Below are 17,772 nucleotides of genomic sequence, written 5' to 3' on the forward strand. Positions count from 1 at the left end.
ATCGCGGCTCGTTAAGCAGCGCCGCGCCACGATGGGGGGCGCGGGAGAGCGGAGGGGGGGGAGCTCCCTCCCCCAACTCCCCCCACCTCGGCACCCTCTCCCCTCCGTTCTCTCCGCCTCGTTGGTCCGTGGCGCCCCCTTGCGGCCCACCGCGCACCCCCCTCGCTGCACGACACGCGGCGATTAACTCGTGTGATTTTTATTATTTCCAAGTTCGTGGACACGAGGTTTCCCTGCGGGGAGAAAGGGGGTCACACCGGGGTCCCCCAACCCCCCTTGACCCCCGCCAGCCTCCACCCCCGTCCCCCCTCTGCCTCCCGGCGCCCCCACCCCCTCGTCCCTTCGGCGGCCTCACGCGTCCTTTGCGCCGTCTCGCGACTGCGCGTCGCCCTCCGCCTCACTGCCCTCCGTCTCGCTGTCCCCGCTGCTGCTGCCGCCGCTGGCGCTGCTGCCGCCGGCGCTGTCTCCGCTGCTCTCGCCGGTGCCCACGGGCGCCCGCCTCAACAGCAGCGCCATCGCCGCAGCCGCCGTCCCCCCGGCCGCCGCGTGAATCCGGAGTGACTCGGCCGCCTCGCTTCCTCCCAGAAGCCCCTGGGGGGGGGGCTGGCCCGCCTCCCCAGCGGGGTCGGGCGACCGTCGGTCCGCGGAAAACGGGGCTCCGGCCACACCGGCGGCGGCGGCGGCCACACCCCGGGACCCCCCGGGGCCGCGCGTTGCCCTCCCCGGGGTCTCCTTGCCCGGGGCAACGAGGGGGGGGGCGGCAGCCGCTGGGGGTAGCGGGGGGCGAAGTGCAGCGGGAGCGCCGTCGGGAGAGGGGGCAGCCTCCACTTGAACTCTCTCCTCCTCATCCTCCTCTGCGACTCTCTCCTCTTCCCGTCTTCGCTTCTCCTCCTGCACTCTCTCATCTTCTCGCACTCTCTCCTCCTCCTCCTCCTGGAGTCGCCTCTCTTCCCGAACTCTCTCTTCTTTCTCCCGGAGCCTTTGCTCTTTCAGAACTCTCTCTTCCTCCCTGATTCTTGCCGCTTCCCGCACCATCTCCTCCCGAATTCTCTTCTCTTCCAGAATTCTCTTCTCTTCCAGAATTCTCTGCTCCTCCCGCACTCTCTCCTCCTCCCGGATTCTCTGCTCCTCCCGGACTCTCTCCTCCTCACGCCGCTCTAGGAGATGGCAGCAGCAGAAGCAGTGTTTGGGAGTGAGTCGTGTCCCCCCCAGCCAGAGTGGCGAGTGTGGTTCTGGTGTGTGGTGTGCAGGATATGTGTGGCCTGGTGTGCGCAGTGTGGTGCGGAGTGTGTGCTGTGATGTGGGGTGCCGCATGTGTTGTTGTTATGGTATGAATGGTGTGTGATGTGCTTTGCACGTGGTTTGTATGGTGTGTGTGGTTTGTATGGTGTGTGTATTCCGCATGTGCTGTGAGTGTGGTGTGCATTGGGTGTAGGTAGTGTATGTGGTGTGCCGTGTGTGCTGTGAGTGGTGTGCGTGGTGTGTGTGGGTAGTGTGTGTGGTGTGCCGTGTGTGCTGTGAGTGGTATGCATGGTGTGTGCAGGTAGTGTGTGTGTGGCGTGTCGTGTGTGCTGTGAGTGGTGTGCGTGGGTAGTGTGCCGTGTGTGCTGTGAGTGGTGTGCATGGTGTGCTGCACTCACTGCGGTCTCTCTCCTCCTCCTTGTTCCGTACGAGTCTCTGCAGGAGCTCCACCTCAGAGAGTGCAGATTCCAGCGCTCGCTCGCTCGCCGCTACCTCACCGCACACCAGCTGCCAAGACACACGCACCAACACACACCCACAGCACCACACACACACATCCACAACACACACTCACAACCAGAACACCACACACCCATGCGGACACCCAATCAATCTCAAAAACATCACAACAACAACAAACCCCATTCGCCACGAAGCGGCGGTGACGTCACCACGGCGCTCGTGCCAGGCTATGTACAATTAAGGGCACGTGAAGCGCCGAACACGCGCTGCGTGCCAGTGCGTGAGCTCTTGGGCGTGCGCGTATGTATATGCGGACGTCGGCGCGCAAGTGTAATCCGTGCGCGTGGGCTCGCGAGTGCTAACGTGTCGGGAGTGGGAGGATGAGCCCCCTGGGTGTGTACGAGTGACAGAGCGTGGGCCCAAGCGTGAAAGCGCATGCGAGTGAGCTTGTGTACGTGCGTGTTTGAGTGGTTGCATGAGCGTGTCAGCGTGCATTTGCTCGTGAGTTTGAGCGTGAGTGTGCGAGTGTGTCAATGTGCGAGTATTAGCCGGTGAGTGTGAGCGTGTCGTCAGCATGCGAGTACGAGTGACCGAGTGCAATGGTGAGCGCAACTGGGCTTGTTGTTTGTTAAAAGAGTGTACGTGTGTGTGTTTGAGCGCGTGAGTCTGTCGCATGTGCCGGCACCTGTAGGCGTTCCTGCGTCGCGCTGTACATCTGGAAAATGCGCCGCACGTCACGCACGACCCCCTCTCCGTCCAGGAACTCCCCACTGCGGCACGGGTGACCGGGGCAGGGTGGGCAAGGGCGGACGAGCGTGTGCGCGAGTCAGTTCTGCTGCTGCTCGTGTGCGCAGGGTGCTTGGCGTGCGTGTGGGTGCGTTTAACAACACACAATTGCTGAGCACAGGGCTCAAAGGCACAAAACGCGAACAGTCCAGCAACAATCAGCAATATCAAAGTTGTGATAGTTAACACGTTTCTTGAAGTGAACACAGTTATTACAGAACTTTGGAGGGAAATTCCAAAGTTGATAGTGTGGTGGTTGTGTGCATGTGGTACGAGTGGTGCGTGTAATGTGTGTACCGTGTGTGTGTGGTGTGTGTGTGTATATATGGACTGTGCATCTGTACTCAGTGGAAATCTGTGTGAACTAACGTGAAGAGTTTGGGGTGCGTGGAGTGAACTGTGTGTGCGTGCCGTGTGGTGTGGGGCCGTGTGGTGTGGGGCCGTGTGGTGTGGGGCCGTGTGGTGTGGGGCCGTGTGGTGTGGGGCCGTGTGGTGTACGTGCCGTGTGGGGTGGGGCCGCGTGGTGTGCGTGCCGCGTGGCGTGCGTGCCGCGTGGCGTGCGTGCCGTGTGGGGTGGGGCCGTGTGGCGTGCGTGCCGTGTGGCGTGCGTGCCGTGTGGGGTGGGGCCGTGTGGTGTGCGTGCCGTGTGGGGTGGGGCCGTGTGGGGTGGGGCCGTGTGGTGTGTGTGCCGTGTGGGGTGGGGCCGTGTGGCGTGCGTGCCGTGTGGTGTGTGTGCCGTGTGGGGTGGGGCCGTGTGGTGTGCGTGCCGTGTGGGGTGGGGCCGTGTGGCGTGCGGGCCGTGTGGCGTGGGGCCGTGTGGCGTGCATGCCGTGTGGGGTGGGGCCGTGTGGCGTGCGTGCCGTGTGGTGTGCGTGCCGTGTGGGGTGGGGCCGTGTGGTGTGCGTGCCGTGTGGGGTGGGGCCGTGTGGCGTGCGTGCCGTGTGGGATGGGGCCGTGTGGTGTGCGTGCCGTATGGCGTGCGTGCCGTGTGGGGTGGGGCCGTGTGGCGTGCGTGCCGTGTGGGGTGGGGCCGTGTGGTGTGCGGGCCGTGTGGCGTGGGGCCGTGTGGCGTGCGTGCCGTGTGGGGTGGGGCCGTATGGTGTGCGTGCCGTGTGGGGTGGGGCCGTGTGGCGTGCGTGCCGTGTGGGGTGGGGCCGTGTGGTGTGCGTGCCGTGTGGTGTGCGTGCCGTGTGGGGTGGGGCCGTGTGGTGTGCGTGCCGTGTGGGGTGGGGCCGTGTGGCGTGCGTGCCGTGTGGGGTGGGGCCGTGTGGCGTGCGTGCCGTGTGGGGTGGGGCCGTGTGGTGTGCGGGCCGTGTGGCGTGGGGCCGTGTGGCGTGCGTGCCGTGTGGGGTGGGGCCGTGTGGCGTGCGTGCCGTGTGGTGTGCGTGCCGTGTGGGGTGGGGGGCCGTGTGGTGTGCGTGCCGTGTGGCGTGCGTGCCGTGTGGCGTGCGTGCCGTGTGGCGTGCGTGCCGTGTGGGGTGGGGCCGTGTGGGGTGGGGCCGTGTGGTGTGCGTGCCGTGTGGTGTGCGTGCCGTGTGGGGTGGGGCCGTGTGGTGTGCGGGCCGTGTGGCGTGCGTGCCGTGTGGCGTGCGTGCCGTGTGGGGTGGGGCCGTGTGGGGTGGGGCCGTGTGGTGTGGGGCCGTGTGGTGTGGGGCCGTGTGGTGTGCGTTCCGTGTGGTGTGGGGCCGTGTGGTGTACGTGCCGTGTGGCATGCGTGCCGTGTGGGGTGGGGCCGTGTGGGGTGGGGCCGTGTGGGGTGGGGCCGTGTGGTGTGCGGCGTGCTGACCTGTGCTCGGCGGCGAGCTCTGTGAAGTGCCGCGAGGTGTTGGGCACGGCGGACAGGAGGTAGTCCTGCTGAGCCAAGTTCCCCAGGTTCCTGATCGTCAGAGGCACTCGCGGCTGAGACCTGCGCACACAGGCCGTAGGGATTCTCATTGCAGTCGTTATGCTGTGGGGTATCATGAGAGGGCTGTGGATGACGCTATGGCGGCTGTGAGCCGGATGTGGGTGATCCTATGGGGACTGTGAGACAGCTGTGGGTGATACTATGGAGGTCACGGGAAAGCTGTGGGCGATGGTGTGGACCGACCTGCGGCTCGGCTGGAACATGACGTATTCCAGTGCGTGGGTCGAGTGGTTGGCGGTCGACAGGAACCCAAACAACAGGAACACCAGGTCCGGTTTCCCCAAAACCTCGCACAGGTTCCGGTGGACCTGGGTCTCACGGAACGTCAGCTGCTGTGATGTGTTCCGTCGGAACCGGTACCAGCCGAGGAGAGACTGCGAGACGCACACACAAAGACAGAGATCGCCCGTACAACCTTTAGCAGACTGTTGGGGCAAGTGCTGTTAGCGAGCGCCCATGGAGGCCGGAAGATGTCATGAGGGGGTGGGTGCCCTAAATTCTGCACCAGGTAATCATTTATGGCTGTTTCGATTTAGGGGAGGTTAAGGACTGATTTAGATAATCAACACCGATGTTGGCCGTGAGCGGAAATTGAACTTGGGTTGCCAGGTTCGTAGCCCATTGCGCCAACCACTACACTACCACTTCCCACTACTGAGACAAAAACAAAGATCCCCCGTCTAGTCTTAACAGACTGTTGGGGCAAGTGCTGTTAGCGAACACCTATGAAGGCCGGCACGGCACGAGGCAGTGGATGGCCAACACCACGCCCGACCGCCTTTGTCTCTCTAGTGGCGATGCTCACACATCGCACCAGGTACTCATTTGAGGCTGAGTTGACCTAAGGGAGGCCCAGGACCGTTTTAGATAATCGTCACTGGTGTTGGCCGTGAGCAGGAATCGAACCTGGGTCGCAAGGTTCGTAGCGCAGTGCGCTAACCGCTACACTACCGCTCCCCACAAACACACACGCGCGTTTGAGCACGCAGCCGGTCAAGTACACACAGCCGGTCACACACAGAAACACGCACGCACACACACGCGCAGCCAGTTGTACCTGCACACTCACCCAGCACGGACGGGCACAGGTACCTTGTACACTTGCCGTGTACACGTGTGCGCGTTCAGAAACGTGCGTGTACACATGTGCACGTTCAGACACGTTTGTGCAGACGCGTGCACGCGCGTCACCAACCTTGCTGTGCTCTCTCAGGAGGTTCTCCACCGTGGCCTTGTCCACTTTTCCAACGCCGTCGTAAAAACTGCACCGCACCACGCAGCGCCGTGCCCCGGGACCACACGGGAGATGTCGCATCAGCTCACCAGCAGTGGCGCGACGCTCCCCACACGACGCCCGCAACACGACGCTCGCAACCCCATGCAACACGACGGCCACAGACGCTCACAATGCAACACCCGTGACGCTCGCAAACACGACCCTTGCAACGCAACGCTCGCAACGCTCCAAACACGGCAACCAGGACCCTCACGGCACAACAATCCCAACGCAGCACGGACACCGCCAGCAGACAGCGCATGCACAATGAGCCACTCGCAACCCGATGACCACAACACGACGCGCATGACAGGCACCGTAATTGTGAGCACTTAATAAACAACACCGGAGTAGAGGCCTCATGCACGGTTAGGGTTAGGGTTGGGACCAGGATTAGGGTGAGGGTTGAGGTCAGTGTTAGGAATCAGAGACTCACCTGGAGGGTCGTAAGCAGGGCAGGTGGCCATGGATCTCTGCAGCACACATGCGCACACGCACACGCGCGCGCACACACACACATACATACAGATGCATGCCCGTACGGACGGCCATTCACGCACGTGCGCTCACACGCAAGGGGAAACTGATACCCACGTATGCACACGCGTGCACACATAAACAGGTACGCACGCTTGCATATATAGACATGGGGAAGCAGGCACACAAGTTCACACACGCACACACACAGGTACACGCAGACAGACACCCACCCACAATCGCACACACACATAACCACAATGCACACAGACGTGTACACACAGACGTGTACACACACACACACACGCGGAGTAGTGAGCAGGACGGGACAAGAGGACCCAGGTCACATGCGAGAGTCAGGGGGCCGTAGGGGCGAGCTGCTGGGGGGTTGGTGGCACGCAGTGCGACGGGAGGGAGGTTAGGACTCACCGATGTGCGTGCGCTGCTCCGTGTTGTTCAGGTGAGTGTCGCTGATGATCACCACCCGCTCCTCTCGCTCACCTCCGAGCAGAAAGCCTTCCTACACACACAAAGACAAAGATCCCCGTATAGCCTTTAATATACTGTCGGGGAAAGTGTTGCGAGCACATATGAAGGATGACACTGGCACACGAGGAAGTGGGTGGCCAACACCACGCCCGGACGTCTTTGTCTCCCCAGTGATGTTTACCCAACTGATTTACGGCTGAGTTTACCCAGGAACGGTTGAAATATTCATCGGTTATTCGTTGCTTGGGGGAAATCGAACTGGGGTCGCTGGGTTCTTAGCGCAGTGCGCTAACCACCCCACTACCGTTCCCCCCACCACACGCACGCAGGGGGTGTTCACACACATGTGATCAACCTGGGAAGCACCACACAGGCGCAGAAAGATCCCTCAAACTAGAAATGAAACGCACACTCTCATAAGTCATGTGACTGTCGCACGCACCCATGCAAAGTCATACGCGTGTTACGTACCTGTCAACCCATACGGTTTACCCGTCTTCTGGTACAGGGAAATTGAGTTTTCAGGTACAAACGGCATACAGCCGTTTTAATGCGAGCTTTGTAGGATGAACTTTGAGATTTATAAGGGCACGGGGTGGCCAATAAGGTCTGAATTGGTCTGTAACACCGCACCAGGTACTCGTTTGAGACTGAGTCTACCTAGGGGAGTCCCAGAACCGGTTCAGATAATGGTCACGGGTGTTGGTGGCCGTGGCCAGGAATCGAACTCGGGTCGCCGGAATCTTAGCGCAGCGCTGTGGGCCAACCACAACACGACCACCACCATCGCCCCCCACCACCACCATCGCCCCCCCCACCATCGCCCCCACCACCGCCCTCCCCCCCCCACCACCGCCGCCCCCCACCACCACCACCGTCCCCCCACCACCACCACCACCGTCCCCCCACCACCACCGCCCCCCACCACCACCGTCCCCCCACCACCACCACCACCGTCCCCCCACCACCACCGCCCCCCACCACCACCACCGTCCCCCCCACCATCGCCCCCCCCACCGCCCTCCCCCCCCCACCACCGCCGCCCCCCACCACCACCACCGTCCCCCCACCACCACCACCACCACCACCGTCCCCCCACCACCACCGCCCCCCACCACCACCACCGTCCCCCCACCACCACCGCCCCCCACCACCACCACCGTCCCCCCACCACCACCACCGTCCCCCCACCACCACCGCCCCCCACCACCACCACCGTCCCCCCACCACCACCACCACCGTCCCCCCACCACCACCACCACCGTCCCCCCACCACCACCGCCCTCCCCCCCCCACCACCGCCGCCCCCCACCACCACCACCGTCCCCCCACCACCACCACCACCGTCCCCCCACCACCACCACCACCGTCACCCCACCACCACCGCCCTCCCCCCCCCCACCACCGCCGCCCCCCACCACCACCACCGTCCCCCCACCACCACCACCTGCGACCATCACTATGGGCGTCTATTTCCGCGTCGTCGAACCAGGAACTGGGGCCACCCCCCGGCGCTTCTCCGCTGGGCCGGGACCCCCAGAATCCCCTTCAGCCCCTTCGCTCACCGTGACCTGGCCGCCTCCTGCCCCCCCCCACTCCACCCCGTATATCCCCTCGACACCCCGAACCAAGATTTCCCCAATCCCAATTGATGCTCTTCTCCGATCCCCTCGATTCCACACGGACACTCGCGGTTTCGCTCTCCCCCTGCACCTGGTCCCTGATCCCTGTGACCGGTCCCCTACCCGCCTCGCCTGATCCCCCCCCCCTGGTCCCCCTACACCTGGTCCTGATCCCCCTCACACCCTCGAGCCCAAACCTGGGACCTGCGGCCCCACCAATCCCTCTGTCTGGTTCCATTACTGGAACATCAACCCTGCCCCCCCCGCCCCGATTCCTGTAACGGATCCCCTCGTCCCCGTTATCCCCTCGCTCCCCACATCGCTCCCCTGATCCCCTTGAATCCCTTCATTCTCCACCCCCTGGTATGTTCCCGATTATGTGACCCCCGTATCGGGTCTCATCTCCTGCTTGGTCCCCTCTGATTCCCTGCGCGCCAGGTCCCCTTGCCCCTCTACTCGGCCCCCTACACGAGGTCCCCTTGATCCTCTACTCGGACCCCTACACGAGGTCCCCTCGATCCCCTTGCCCCTCTTCCTGGTCTCATCACACCACTGATGCGAACCTCCCCCCCACTTCCTTCCACAGATCCCCCGATTCCTGTTACTGGTCTCCTTGATCCCCGCGGCCCGCCCCCCCTCCTGCTGCTCCCCGGATCCCTCTGATCCCCTCTGATCCCCTCTGATCCCCGTACCTGGTCCCCCGATCCTCCGAGCTGCTCCAGCACCAGGGTCGCGACCGCGGGGCCAGAAGCCCAGGCGGCGGCCATGACGGCGGGCGCAATGCGCATGCGCGGGACGAGCACTGCGATTCTTGCGTTTCAGAGACACACACAGAGACACATATAGAGACACACACAGAGACACATATAGAGACACACACAGAGACACACATAGAGACACACACAGAGACACACATAGAGACACACAGAGTGTCATAGAGACACACACAGAGACATATAGAGACACACAGAGACACAAAGTGTCATAGAGACACACAGAGACACACACAGAGACACACACAGAGTGTAATTGAGACACACAGAGACATACAGAGACACAAAGTGTCATAGAGACACACACAGAGACACAGAGTGTCATAGAGACACACAGAGACACACACAGACTGTCATAGAGACACACAGAGACATACAGAGACACAAAGTGTCATAGAGACACACACAGAGACACATAGTGTCATAGAGACACACAGAGACACACAGAGTGGCATAGAGACACACACAGAGACACACAGAGTGTCATAGAGACACACAGAGACATACAGAGACACACAGAGACACAAACTGTCATAGAGACACACACAGAGACACAGAGTGTCATAGAGACACACAGAGACACACACAGAGTGTCATAGAGACACACAGAGACATACAGAGACACAAAGTGTCATAGAGACACACACAGAGACACAGAGTGTCATAGAGACACACAGAGACACACATAGTGGCATAGAGACACACACAGAGACACACAGAGTGTCATAGAGACACACAGAGACATACAGAGACACAAACTGTCATAGAGACACACACAGAGACACAGAGTGTCATAGAGACACACAGAGACACACACAGAGACACACACAGAGTGTCATAGAGACACACACAGAGTGTCATAGAGACACACACAGAGTGTCATAGAGACACACAGAGACACACACAGAGTGTCATAGAGACACACAGAGACACACAGAGTGTCATAGACACACAGAGACACACAGAGACACACAGAGTGTCATAGAGACACACAGAGACATACAGAGACACACAGAGACACAAACTGTCATAGAGACGCACACAGAGTGTCATAGAGACACACACAGAGTGTCATAGAGACACACAGATACACACACAGAGTGTCATAGAGACACACACAGAGACACAGAGTGTCATAGACACACAGAGACACACAGAGACACAGAGTGTCATAGAGACACACAGAGACATACAGAGACACACAGAGACACAAAGTGTCATAGAGACACACACAGAGACACAGAGTGTCATAGAGACAGACAGAGACACACAGAGACACACAGAGTGTCATAGACAAACAGAGACACACACAGAGTGTCATAGAGACACACACAGAGACACACACAGAGATAGAGACTCATAAAGACACACACATAGAGATACACAGAGACTCATAGAGACACGCAGAGACACACACAGAGTGTTATAGAGACTCACACAGAGTGTCATAGAGACACACACAGACACACACAGAGACTCATAGAGACACACACAGAGACACACACACAGAGTGTCATAGAGACACACAGAGACACACAGAGTGTCATAGAGACACACAGTGTCATAGAGACACACAGAGACACACACAGAGACACACAGAGTGTAATAGACACACACAGAGTGTCATAGAGACAGACACACAGAAACACACACAGACACACAGGGTGTCATAGAGACACACACAGAGACACACAGAGAGTGTCAAACAGACAGTGAGGATTCATAGAGCCAGACAGAGACACATAGAGTGTCATAGAGACACACAGAGGCACACAGAGTGTCACATAGACAGTGAGGGTTCATAACGATTCACAGAGCCAGACAAAGACATGTATCGTGTAATAGAGTCCGAGGTCACGTGTCAGAGATCCAGACACCGAGAATCTCACAGAGCCGCACTCTGCGGCCGCAGGGAGCCAGGCCGAGCCTCGCGCTCCCGCGGGGCCCCGGGAGAGGGCGCTCGCTGCCCTCTCCCGGGGTGCCGCCGCAGTGCGGCCAGCAGGGGGCGCTCGTGCAGAGGGGCAGTGCCACTCACAACCCTAACCCAGCCCTAACCCAGCCCTAACCCAGCCCTAACCCAGCCTGAGCCCTAACCCAGCCCTAACCCAGCCCTATTCCTAACCCTGCCTGCACTCTAACCCAGCCCTATTCCTAACCTTGCCTGAACTCTAACCCAGCCCTAACCCAGCCCTATTCCTAACCGTGCCTGAACTCTAACCCAGCCCTAACCCTGCCTGAACTCTAACCCAGCCCTAACCCAGCCCTAACCCAGCCCTAACCCAGCCTGAGCTCTAACCCAGCCCTAACCCAGCCCTATTCCTAACCGTGCCTGAACTCTAACCCAGCCCTAACCGTGCCTGAACTCTAACCCAGCCCTAACCCAGCCCTATTCCTAACCGTGCCTTTACTCTAACCCAGCCCTAACCCTGCCTGAACTCTAACCCAGCCCTAACCCTGCCTGAACTCTAACCCAGCCCCAACTCAGTCCTATTCCTAACCGTGCCTTTACTCTAACCCAGCCCTATCTTAAACCCAACCCTAACAAATCCCTATCCCCTAACCCAACCCAAACTCTAACCCTTAACCCATCCCTAACTCTAGCCAAGATCGGGGTTGACTAAACCCATCATTCCGACGGGGTCGATTAAATTAGTACCAATTCACGACGAAGTGAACCGCATTTTTTCTTACGGACAAACGCGACCCCACCATAGGAATGTGGAATTGACACCTCTGGCTCGGCAGGGCTGTAAACAGGAGATGGGCACCAATGCCTCAATGGTCACATGAGCAGGAACCCACTTTGACTCGTTATAGTCGTGGCTGCAGTGCACTCACTCTACCACCTCGTCGCCATCGCCTCCTTCCTTCTGCCAACTCCCACCCCCACCTGGCCTCAGGCCTTCCCCCCCATAGTCGCACAGCCGACGCGTCCTTCAACCCGCACTTTGGCTCCATGCGCGCCTCGCGCCGCGTGTGTGACGCTCTTCCTGTGGCCGTTTGTCAGCCCGCTACTATACACTATACACTACTATACTCCACACTACGATACACTACACTACTATACACTACTATACACATACACACTACTATACTCCACACTACTATACACTACACTACTATACACTATACACTACTATACTCCACACTACTATACTCCACACTACTATACACTACTATACACTACACTACTATACTCCACACTACTATACTCCACACTACTATACTCCACACTACTATACACTACTATACACTACACTACTATGCACTACACACTACTATACTCCACACTACGATACACTACACTACTATACACTACTATACACATATACACTACTATACTCCACACTACTATACTCCACACTACTATACACTACTATACACTACACTACTATGCACTACACACTACTATACTCCACACTACGATACACTACACTACTATACACTACTATACACATATACACTACTATACTCCACACTACTATACTCCACACTACTATACACTACTATACACTACTATACACTACACTACTATACACTATACACTACTATACACTACTATGCACTATACACTACTATACACTACTATGCACTATACACTACTATACTCCACACTACTATACACTACACTACTATCCTCCACACTACTATACACTACTATACACATATACACTACTATACTCCACACTACTATACACTATACACTACTATACTCCACACTACTATACACTATACACTACTATACACTACTATGCACTATACACTACTATACACTACTATGCACTATACACTACTATACACTACACTACTATACACTACTATACACATATACACTACTATCCTCCACACTACTATACACTATACACTACTATACTCCACACTACTATACACTATACACTACTATACACTACACTACTATACACTATACACTACTATACACTACTATGCACTATACACTACTATACACTACTATGCACTATACACTACTATACTCCACACTACTATACACTACACTACTATCCTCCACACTACTATACACTACTATGCACTATACACTACTATACACTACTATACACTACACTACTATGCACTATACACTACACTACTATACACTACACTACTATACTCCACACTACTATACTCCACACTACTATACACTATACACTACACTACTATACACTATACACTACTATGCACTATACACTACTATGCACTACACACTACTATACTCCACACTACGATACACTACACTACTATACACTATACACTACTATACACTACTATACTCCACACTACTATACACTACACTACTATACTCCACACTACTATACACTATACACTACTATACTCCACACTACTATACACTACACTACTATACTCCACACTACTATACACTATAAACTACTATACACTATACACTACTATACTCCACACTATTATACACTACTATACTAAATACGTACTATACACTACACTGGACACTACTATACACTACTATACATTATGCTACTATACTAAACACGTACTATACACTCTACTACTATACACTTTACAACTATACACTGCACCACTATGCACTACTATACACTACTATACATTATACTACTATACACTCTACTACTATACACTACACTACTACATTACACCACTATGCACGACTATACACAGACTCCAGCTCTTCCTGGGGAATTCCCAGGCGTTCCTGGGCCAGCCGAGCGACGTCGTCCCGCCAGCAGCAGCAGCAGCAGCAGCAGCAGCAGCAGCAGCAGCAGCAGCAGCAGCAGCAGCAGCAGCAGCAGCAGCAGCAGCAGCAGCAGCAGCAGCAGCAGCAGCAGCAGCAGCAGCAGCAGCAGCAGCAGCAGCAGCAGCAGCAGCAGCAGCAGCAGCAGCAGCAGCAGCAGCAGCAGCAGCAGCAGCAGCAGCAGCAGCAGCAGCAGCAGCAGCAGCAGCAGCAGCAGCAGCAGCAGCAGCAGCAGCAGCAGCAGCAGCAGCAGCAGCAGCAGCAGCAGCAGCAGCAGCAGCAGCAGCAGCAGCAGCAGCAGCAGCAGCAGCAGCAGCAGCAGCAGCAGCAGCAGCAGCAGCAGCAGCAGCAGCAGCAGCAGCAGCAGCAGCAGCAGCAGCAGCAGCAGCAGCAGCAGCAGCAGCAGCAGCAGCAGCAGCAGCAGCAGCAGCAGCAGCAGCAGCAGCAGCAGCAGCAGCAGCAGCAGCAGCAGCAGCAGCAGCAGCAGCAGCAGCAGCAGCAGCAGCAGCAGCAGCAGCAGCAGCAGCAGCAGCAGCAGCAGCAGCAGCAGCAGCAGCAGCAGCAGCAGCAGCAGCAGCAGCAGCAGCAGCAGCAGCAGCAGCAGCAGCAGCAGCAGCAGCAGCAGCAGCAGCAGCAGCAGCAGCAGCAGCAGCAGCAGCAGCAGCAGCAGCAGCAGCAGCAGCAGCAGCAGCAGCAGCAGCAGCAGCAGCAGCAGCAGCAGCAGCAGCAGCAGCAGCAGCAGCAGCAGCAGCAGCAGCAGCAGCAGCAGCAGCAGCAGCAGCAGCAGCAGCAGCAGCAGCAGCAGCAGCAGCAGCAGCAGCAGCAGCAGCAGCAGCAGCAGCAGCAGCAGCAGCAGCAGCAGCAGCAGCAGCAGCAGCAGCAGCAGCAGCAGCAGCAGCAGCAGCAGCAGCAGCAGCAGCAGCAGCAGCAGCAGCAGCAGCAGCAGCAGCAGCAGCAGCAGCAGCAGCAGCAGCAGCAGCAGCAGCAGCAGCAGCAGCAGCAGCAGCAGCAGCAGCAGCAGCAGCAGCAGCAGCAGCAGCAGCAGCAGCAGCAGCAGCAGCAGCAGCAGCAGCAGCAGCAGCAGCAGCAGCAGCAGCAGCAGCAGCAGCAGCAGCAGCAGCAGCAGCAGCAGCAGCAGCAGCAGCAGCAGCAGCAGCAGCAGCAGCAGCAGCAGCAGCAGCAGCAGCAGCAGCAGCAGCAGCAGCAGCAGCAGCAGCAGCAGCAGCAGCAGCAGCAGCAGCAGCAGCAGCAGCAGCAGCAGCAGCAGCAGCAGCAGCAGCAGCAGCAGCAGCAGCAGCAGCAGCAGCAGCAGCAGCAGCAGCAGCAGCAGCAGCAGCAGCAGCAGCAGCAGCAGCAGCAGCAGCAGCAGCAGCAGCAGCAGCAGCAGCAGCAGCAGCAGCAGCAGCAGCAGCAGCAGCAGCAGCAGCAGCAGCAGCAGCAGCAGCAGCAGCAGCAGCAGCAGCAGCAGCAGCAGCAGCAGCAGCAGCAGCAGCAGCAGCAGCAGCAGCAGCAGCAGCAGCAGCAGCAGCAGCAGCAGCAGCAGCAGCAGCAGCAGCAGCAGCAGCAGCAGCAGCAGCAGCAGCAGCAGCAGCAGCAGCAGCAGCAGCAGCAGCAGCAGCAGCAGCAGCAGCAGCAGCAGCAGCAGCAGCAGCAGCAGCAGCAGCAGCAGCAGCAGCAGCAGCAGCAGCAGCAGCAGCAGCAGCAGCAGCAGCAGCAGCAGCAGCAGCAGCAGCAGCAGCAGCAGCAGCAGCAGCAGCAGCAGCAGCAGCAGCAGCAGCAGCAGCAGCAGCAGCAGCAGCAGCAGCAGCAGCAGCAGCAGCAGCAGCAGCAGCAGCAGCAGCAGCAGCAGCAGCAGCAGCAGCAGCAGCAGCAGCAGCAGCAGCAGCAGCAGCAGCAGCAGCAGCAGCAGCAGCAGCAGCAGCAGCAGCAGCAGCAGCAGCAGCAGCAGCAGCAGCAGCAGCAGCAGCAGCAGCAGCAGCAGCAGCAGCAGCAGCAGCAGCAGCAGCAGCAGCAGCAGCAGCAGCAGCAGCAGCAGCAGCAGCAGCAGCAGCAGCAGCAGCAGCAGCAGCAGCAGCAGCAGCAGCAGCAGCAGCAGCAGCAGCAGCAGCAGCAGCAGCAGCAGCAGCAGCAGCAGCAGCAGCAGCAGCAGCAGCAGCAGCAGCAGCAGCAGCAGCAGCAGCAGCAGCAGCAGCAGCAGCAGCAGCAGCAGCAGCAGCAGCAGCAGCAGCAGCAGCAGCAGCAGCAGCAGCAGCAGCAGCAGCAGCAGCAGCAGCAGCAGCAGCAGCAGCAGCAGCAGCAGCAGCAGCAGCAGCAGCAGCAGCAGCAGCAGCAGCAGCAGCAGCAGCAGCAGCAGCAGCAGCAGCAGCAGCAGCAGCAGCAGCAGCAGCAGCAGCAGCAGCAGCAGCAGCAGCAGCAGCAGCAGCAGCAGCAGCAGCAGCAGCAGCAGCAGCAGCAGCAGCAGCAGCAGCAGCAGCAGCAGCAGCAGCAGCAGCAGCAGCAGCAGCAGCAGCAGCAGCAGCAGCAGCAGCAGCAGCAGCAGCAGCAGCAGCAGCAGCAGCAGCAGCAGCAGCAGCAGCAGCAGCAGCAGCAGCAGCAGCAGCAGCAGCAGCAGCAGCAGCAGCAGCAGCAGCAGCAGCAGCAGCAGCAGCAGCAGCAGCAGCAGCAGCAGCAGCAGCAGCAGCAGCAGCAGCAGCAGCAGCAGCAGCAGCAGCAGCAGCAGCAGCAGCAGCAGCAGCAGCAGCAGCAGCAGCAGCAGCAGCAGCAGCAGCAGCAGCAGCAGCAGCAGCAGCAGCAGCAGCAGCAGCAGCAGCAGCAGCAGCAGCAGCAGCAGCAGCAGCAGCAGCAGCAGCAGCAGCAGCAGCAGCAGCAGCAGCAGCAGCAGCAGCAGCAGCAGCAGCAGCAGCAGCAGCAGCAGCAGCAGCAGCAGCAGCAGCAGCAGCAGCAGCAGCAGCAGCAGCAGCAGCAGCAGCAGCAGCAGCAGCAGCAGCAGCAGCAGCAGCAGCAGCAGCAGCAGCAGCAGCAGCAGCAGCAGCAGCAGCAGCAGCAGCAGCAGCAGCAGCAGCAGCAGCAGCAGCAGCAGCAGCAGCAGCAGCAGCAGCAGCAGCAGCAGCAGCAGCAGCAGCAGCAGCAGCAGCAGCAGCAGCAGCAGCAGCAGCAGCAGCAGCAGCAGCAGCAGCAGCAGCAGCAGCAGCAGCAGCAGCAGCAGCAGCAGCAGCAGCAGCAGCAGCAGCAGCAGCAGCAGCAGCAGCAGCAGCAGCAGCAGCAGCAGCAGCAGCAGCAGCAGCAGCAGCAGCAGCAGCAGCAGCAGCAGCAGCAGCAGCAGCAGCAGCAGCAGCAGCAGCAGCAGCAGCGTGGCCTGGGCCGGCCCCAGTGGCACGTGCTGCTACTGCTGCTACCCGGTTCAGCTCCAGGGGGAGTCGACCGGGGGGGGGGGGGCACCCTGACCAGGCGCTGGCATTTACTAACTCAGCATCATCACTATCATCATCAAACACATGCTCATCCGTATCATCACCATCATCAACATAACAATAACAATTCAGACATCAACATCATTATCATCATCATCCACATCATGAGACGTCATCCATATCCTCACATCGTGAACATCATCATCACAGACACCGTCATCATCGGCAACATAATTATTACCGTCGACTTCATCATTATCTGCCGTCATCATCATCATTTATTTGACCATTAACAGCGGGAGAACTTTAGACGGAATTAGGATCATGACCCCCCCCCCCCGCGCTGTGAGACCGCCCTCAGCCCCCACCCCGCAAGACTCCTCCCCCCCACCCCGCCCCCCGCGAAGAGCAAATCCTGCCAATCAGAGCGGGACCCCCCCGCGAGGCGGCGCGCGCTGAATTCAGAACGACCCAATCAGCGCGCGGCATCGCTGCCATGAGCGCGCGACCCCCCCGGCGCACGTGGCCCCGGGGGGTATAAAAGCGCGAAGGGGACGCGGCGCGCTCAGAGGGGGTCCGGGACCCGGG

General features: G+C 59.1%; 1 protein-coding gene across 1 annotated transcript; it reads right to left on the minus strand.

Moving 5' to 3' along the window:
- Nucleotides 1–316: 316 nt before the first annotated feature.
- ABRAXAS2 (abraxas 2, BRISC complex subunit) lies at nt 317–10,954 on the minus strand. The gene is made up of 10 exons (XM_078855049.1): nt 10,923–10,954; nt 8,953–9,070; nt 6,579–6,669; nt 6,109–6,145; nt 5,592–5,658; nt 4,580–4,770; nt 4,277–4,396; nt 2,390–2,474; nt 1,641–1,749; nt 317–1,157 (listed from the first exon to the last, which is right to left on the minus strand). The coding sequence occupies exons 2-10, from the start codon at nt 9,046–9,048 to the stop codon at nt 352–354; spliced, it is 1,602 nt and encodes a 533-aa protein (XP_078711175.1). The 5' UTR covers nt 9,049–9,070; nt 10,923–10,954; the 3' UTR covers nt 317–351.
- Between the last annotated feature and the right edge of the window lie 6,818 nt (nt 10,955–17,772).

Source organism: Lampetra fluviatilis, chromosome 4, assembly GCF_964198595.1.
Source record: "Lampetra fluviatilis chromosome 4, kcLamFluv1.1, whole genome shotgun sequence".
Classification (NCBI taxonomy): Eukaryota; Metazoa; Chordata; class Hyperoartia; order Petromyzontiformes; family Petromyzontidae; genus Lampetra; species Lampetra fluviatilis.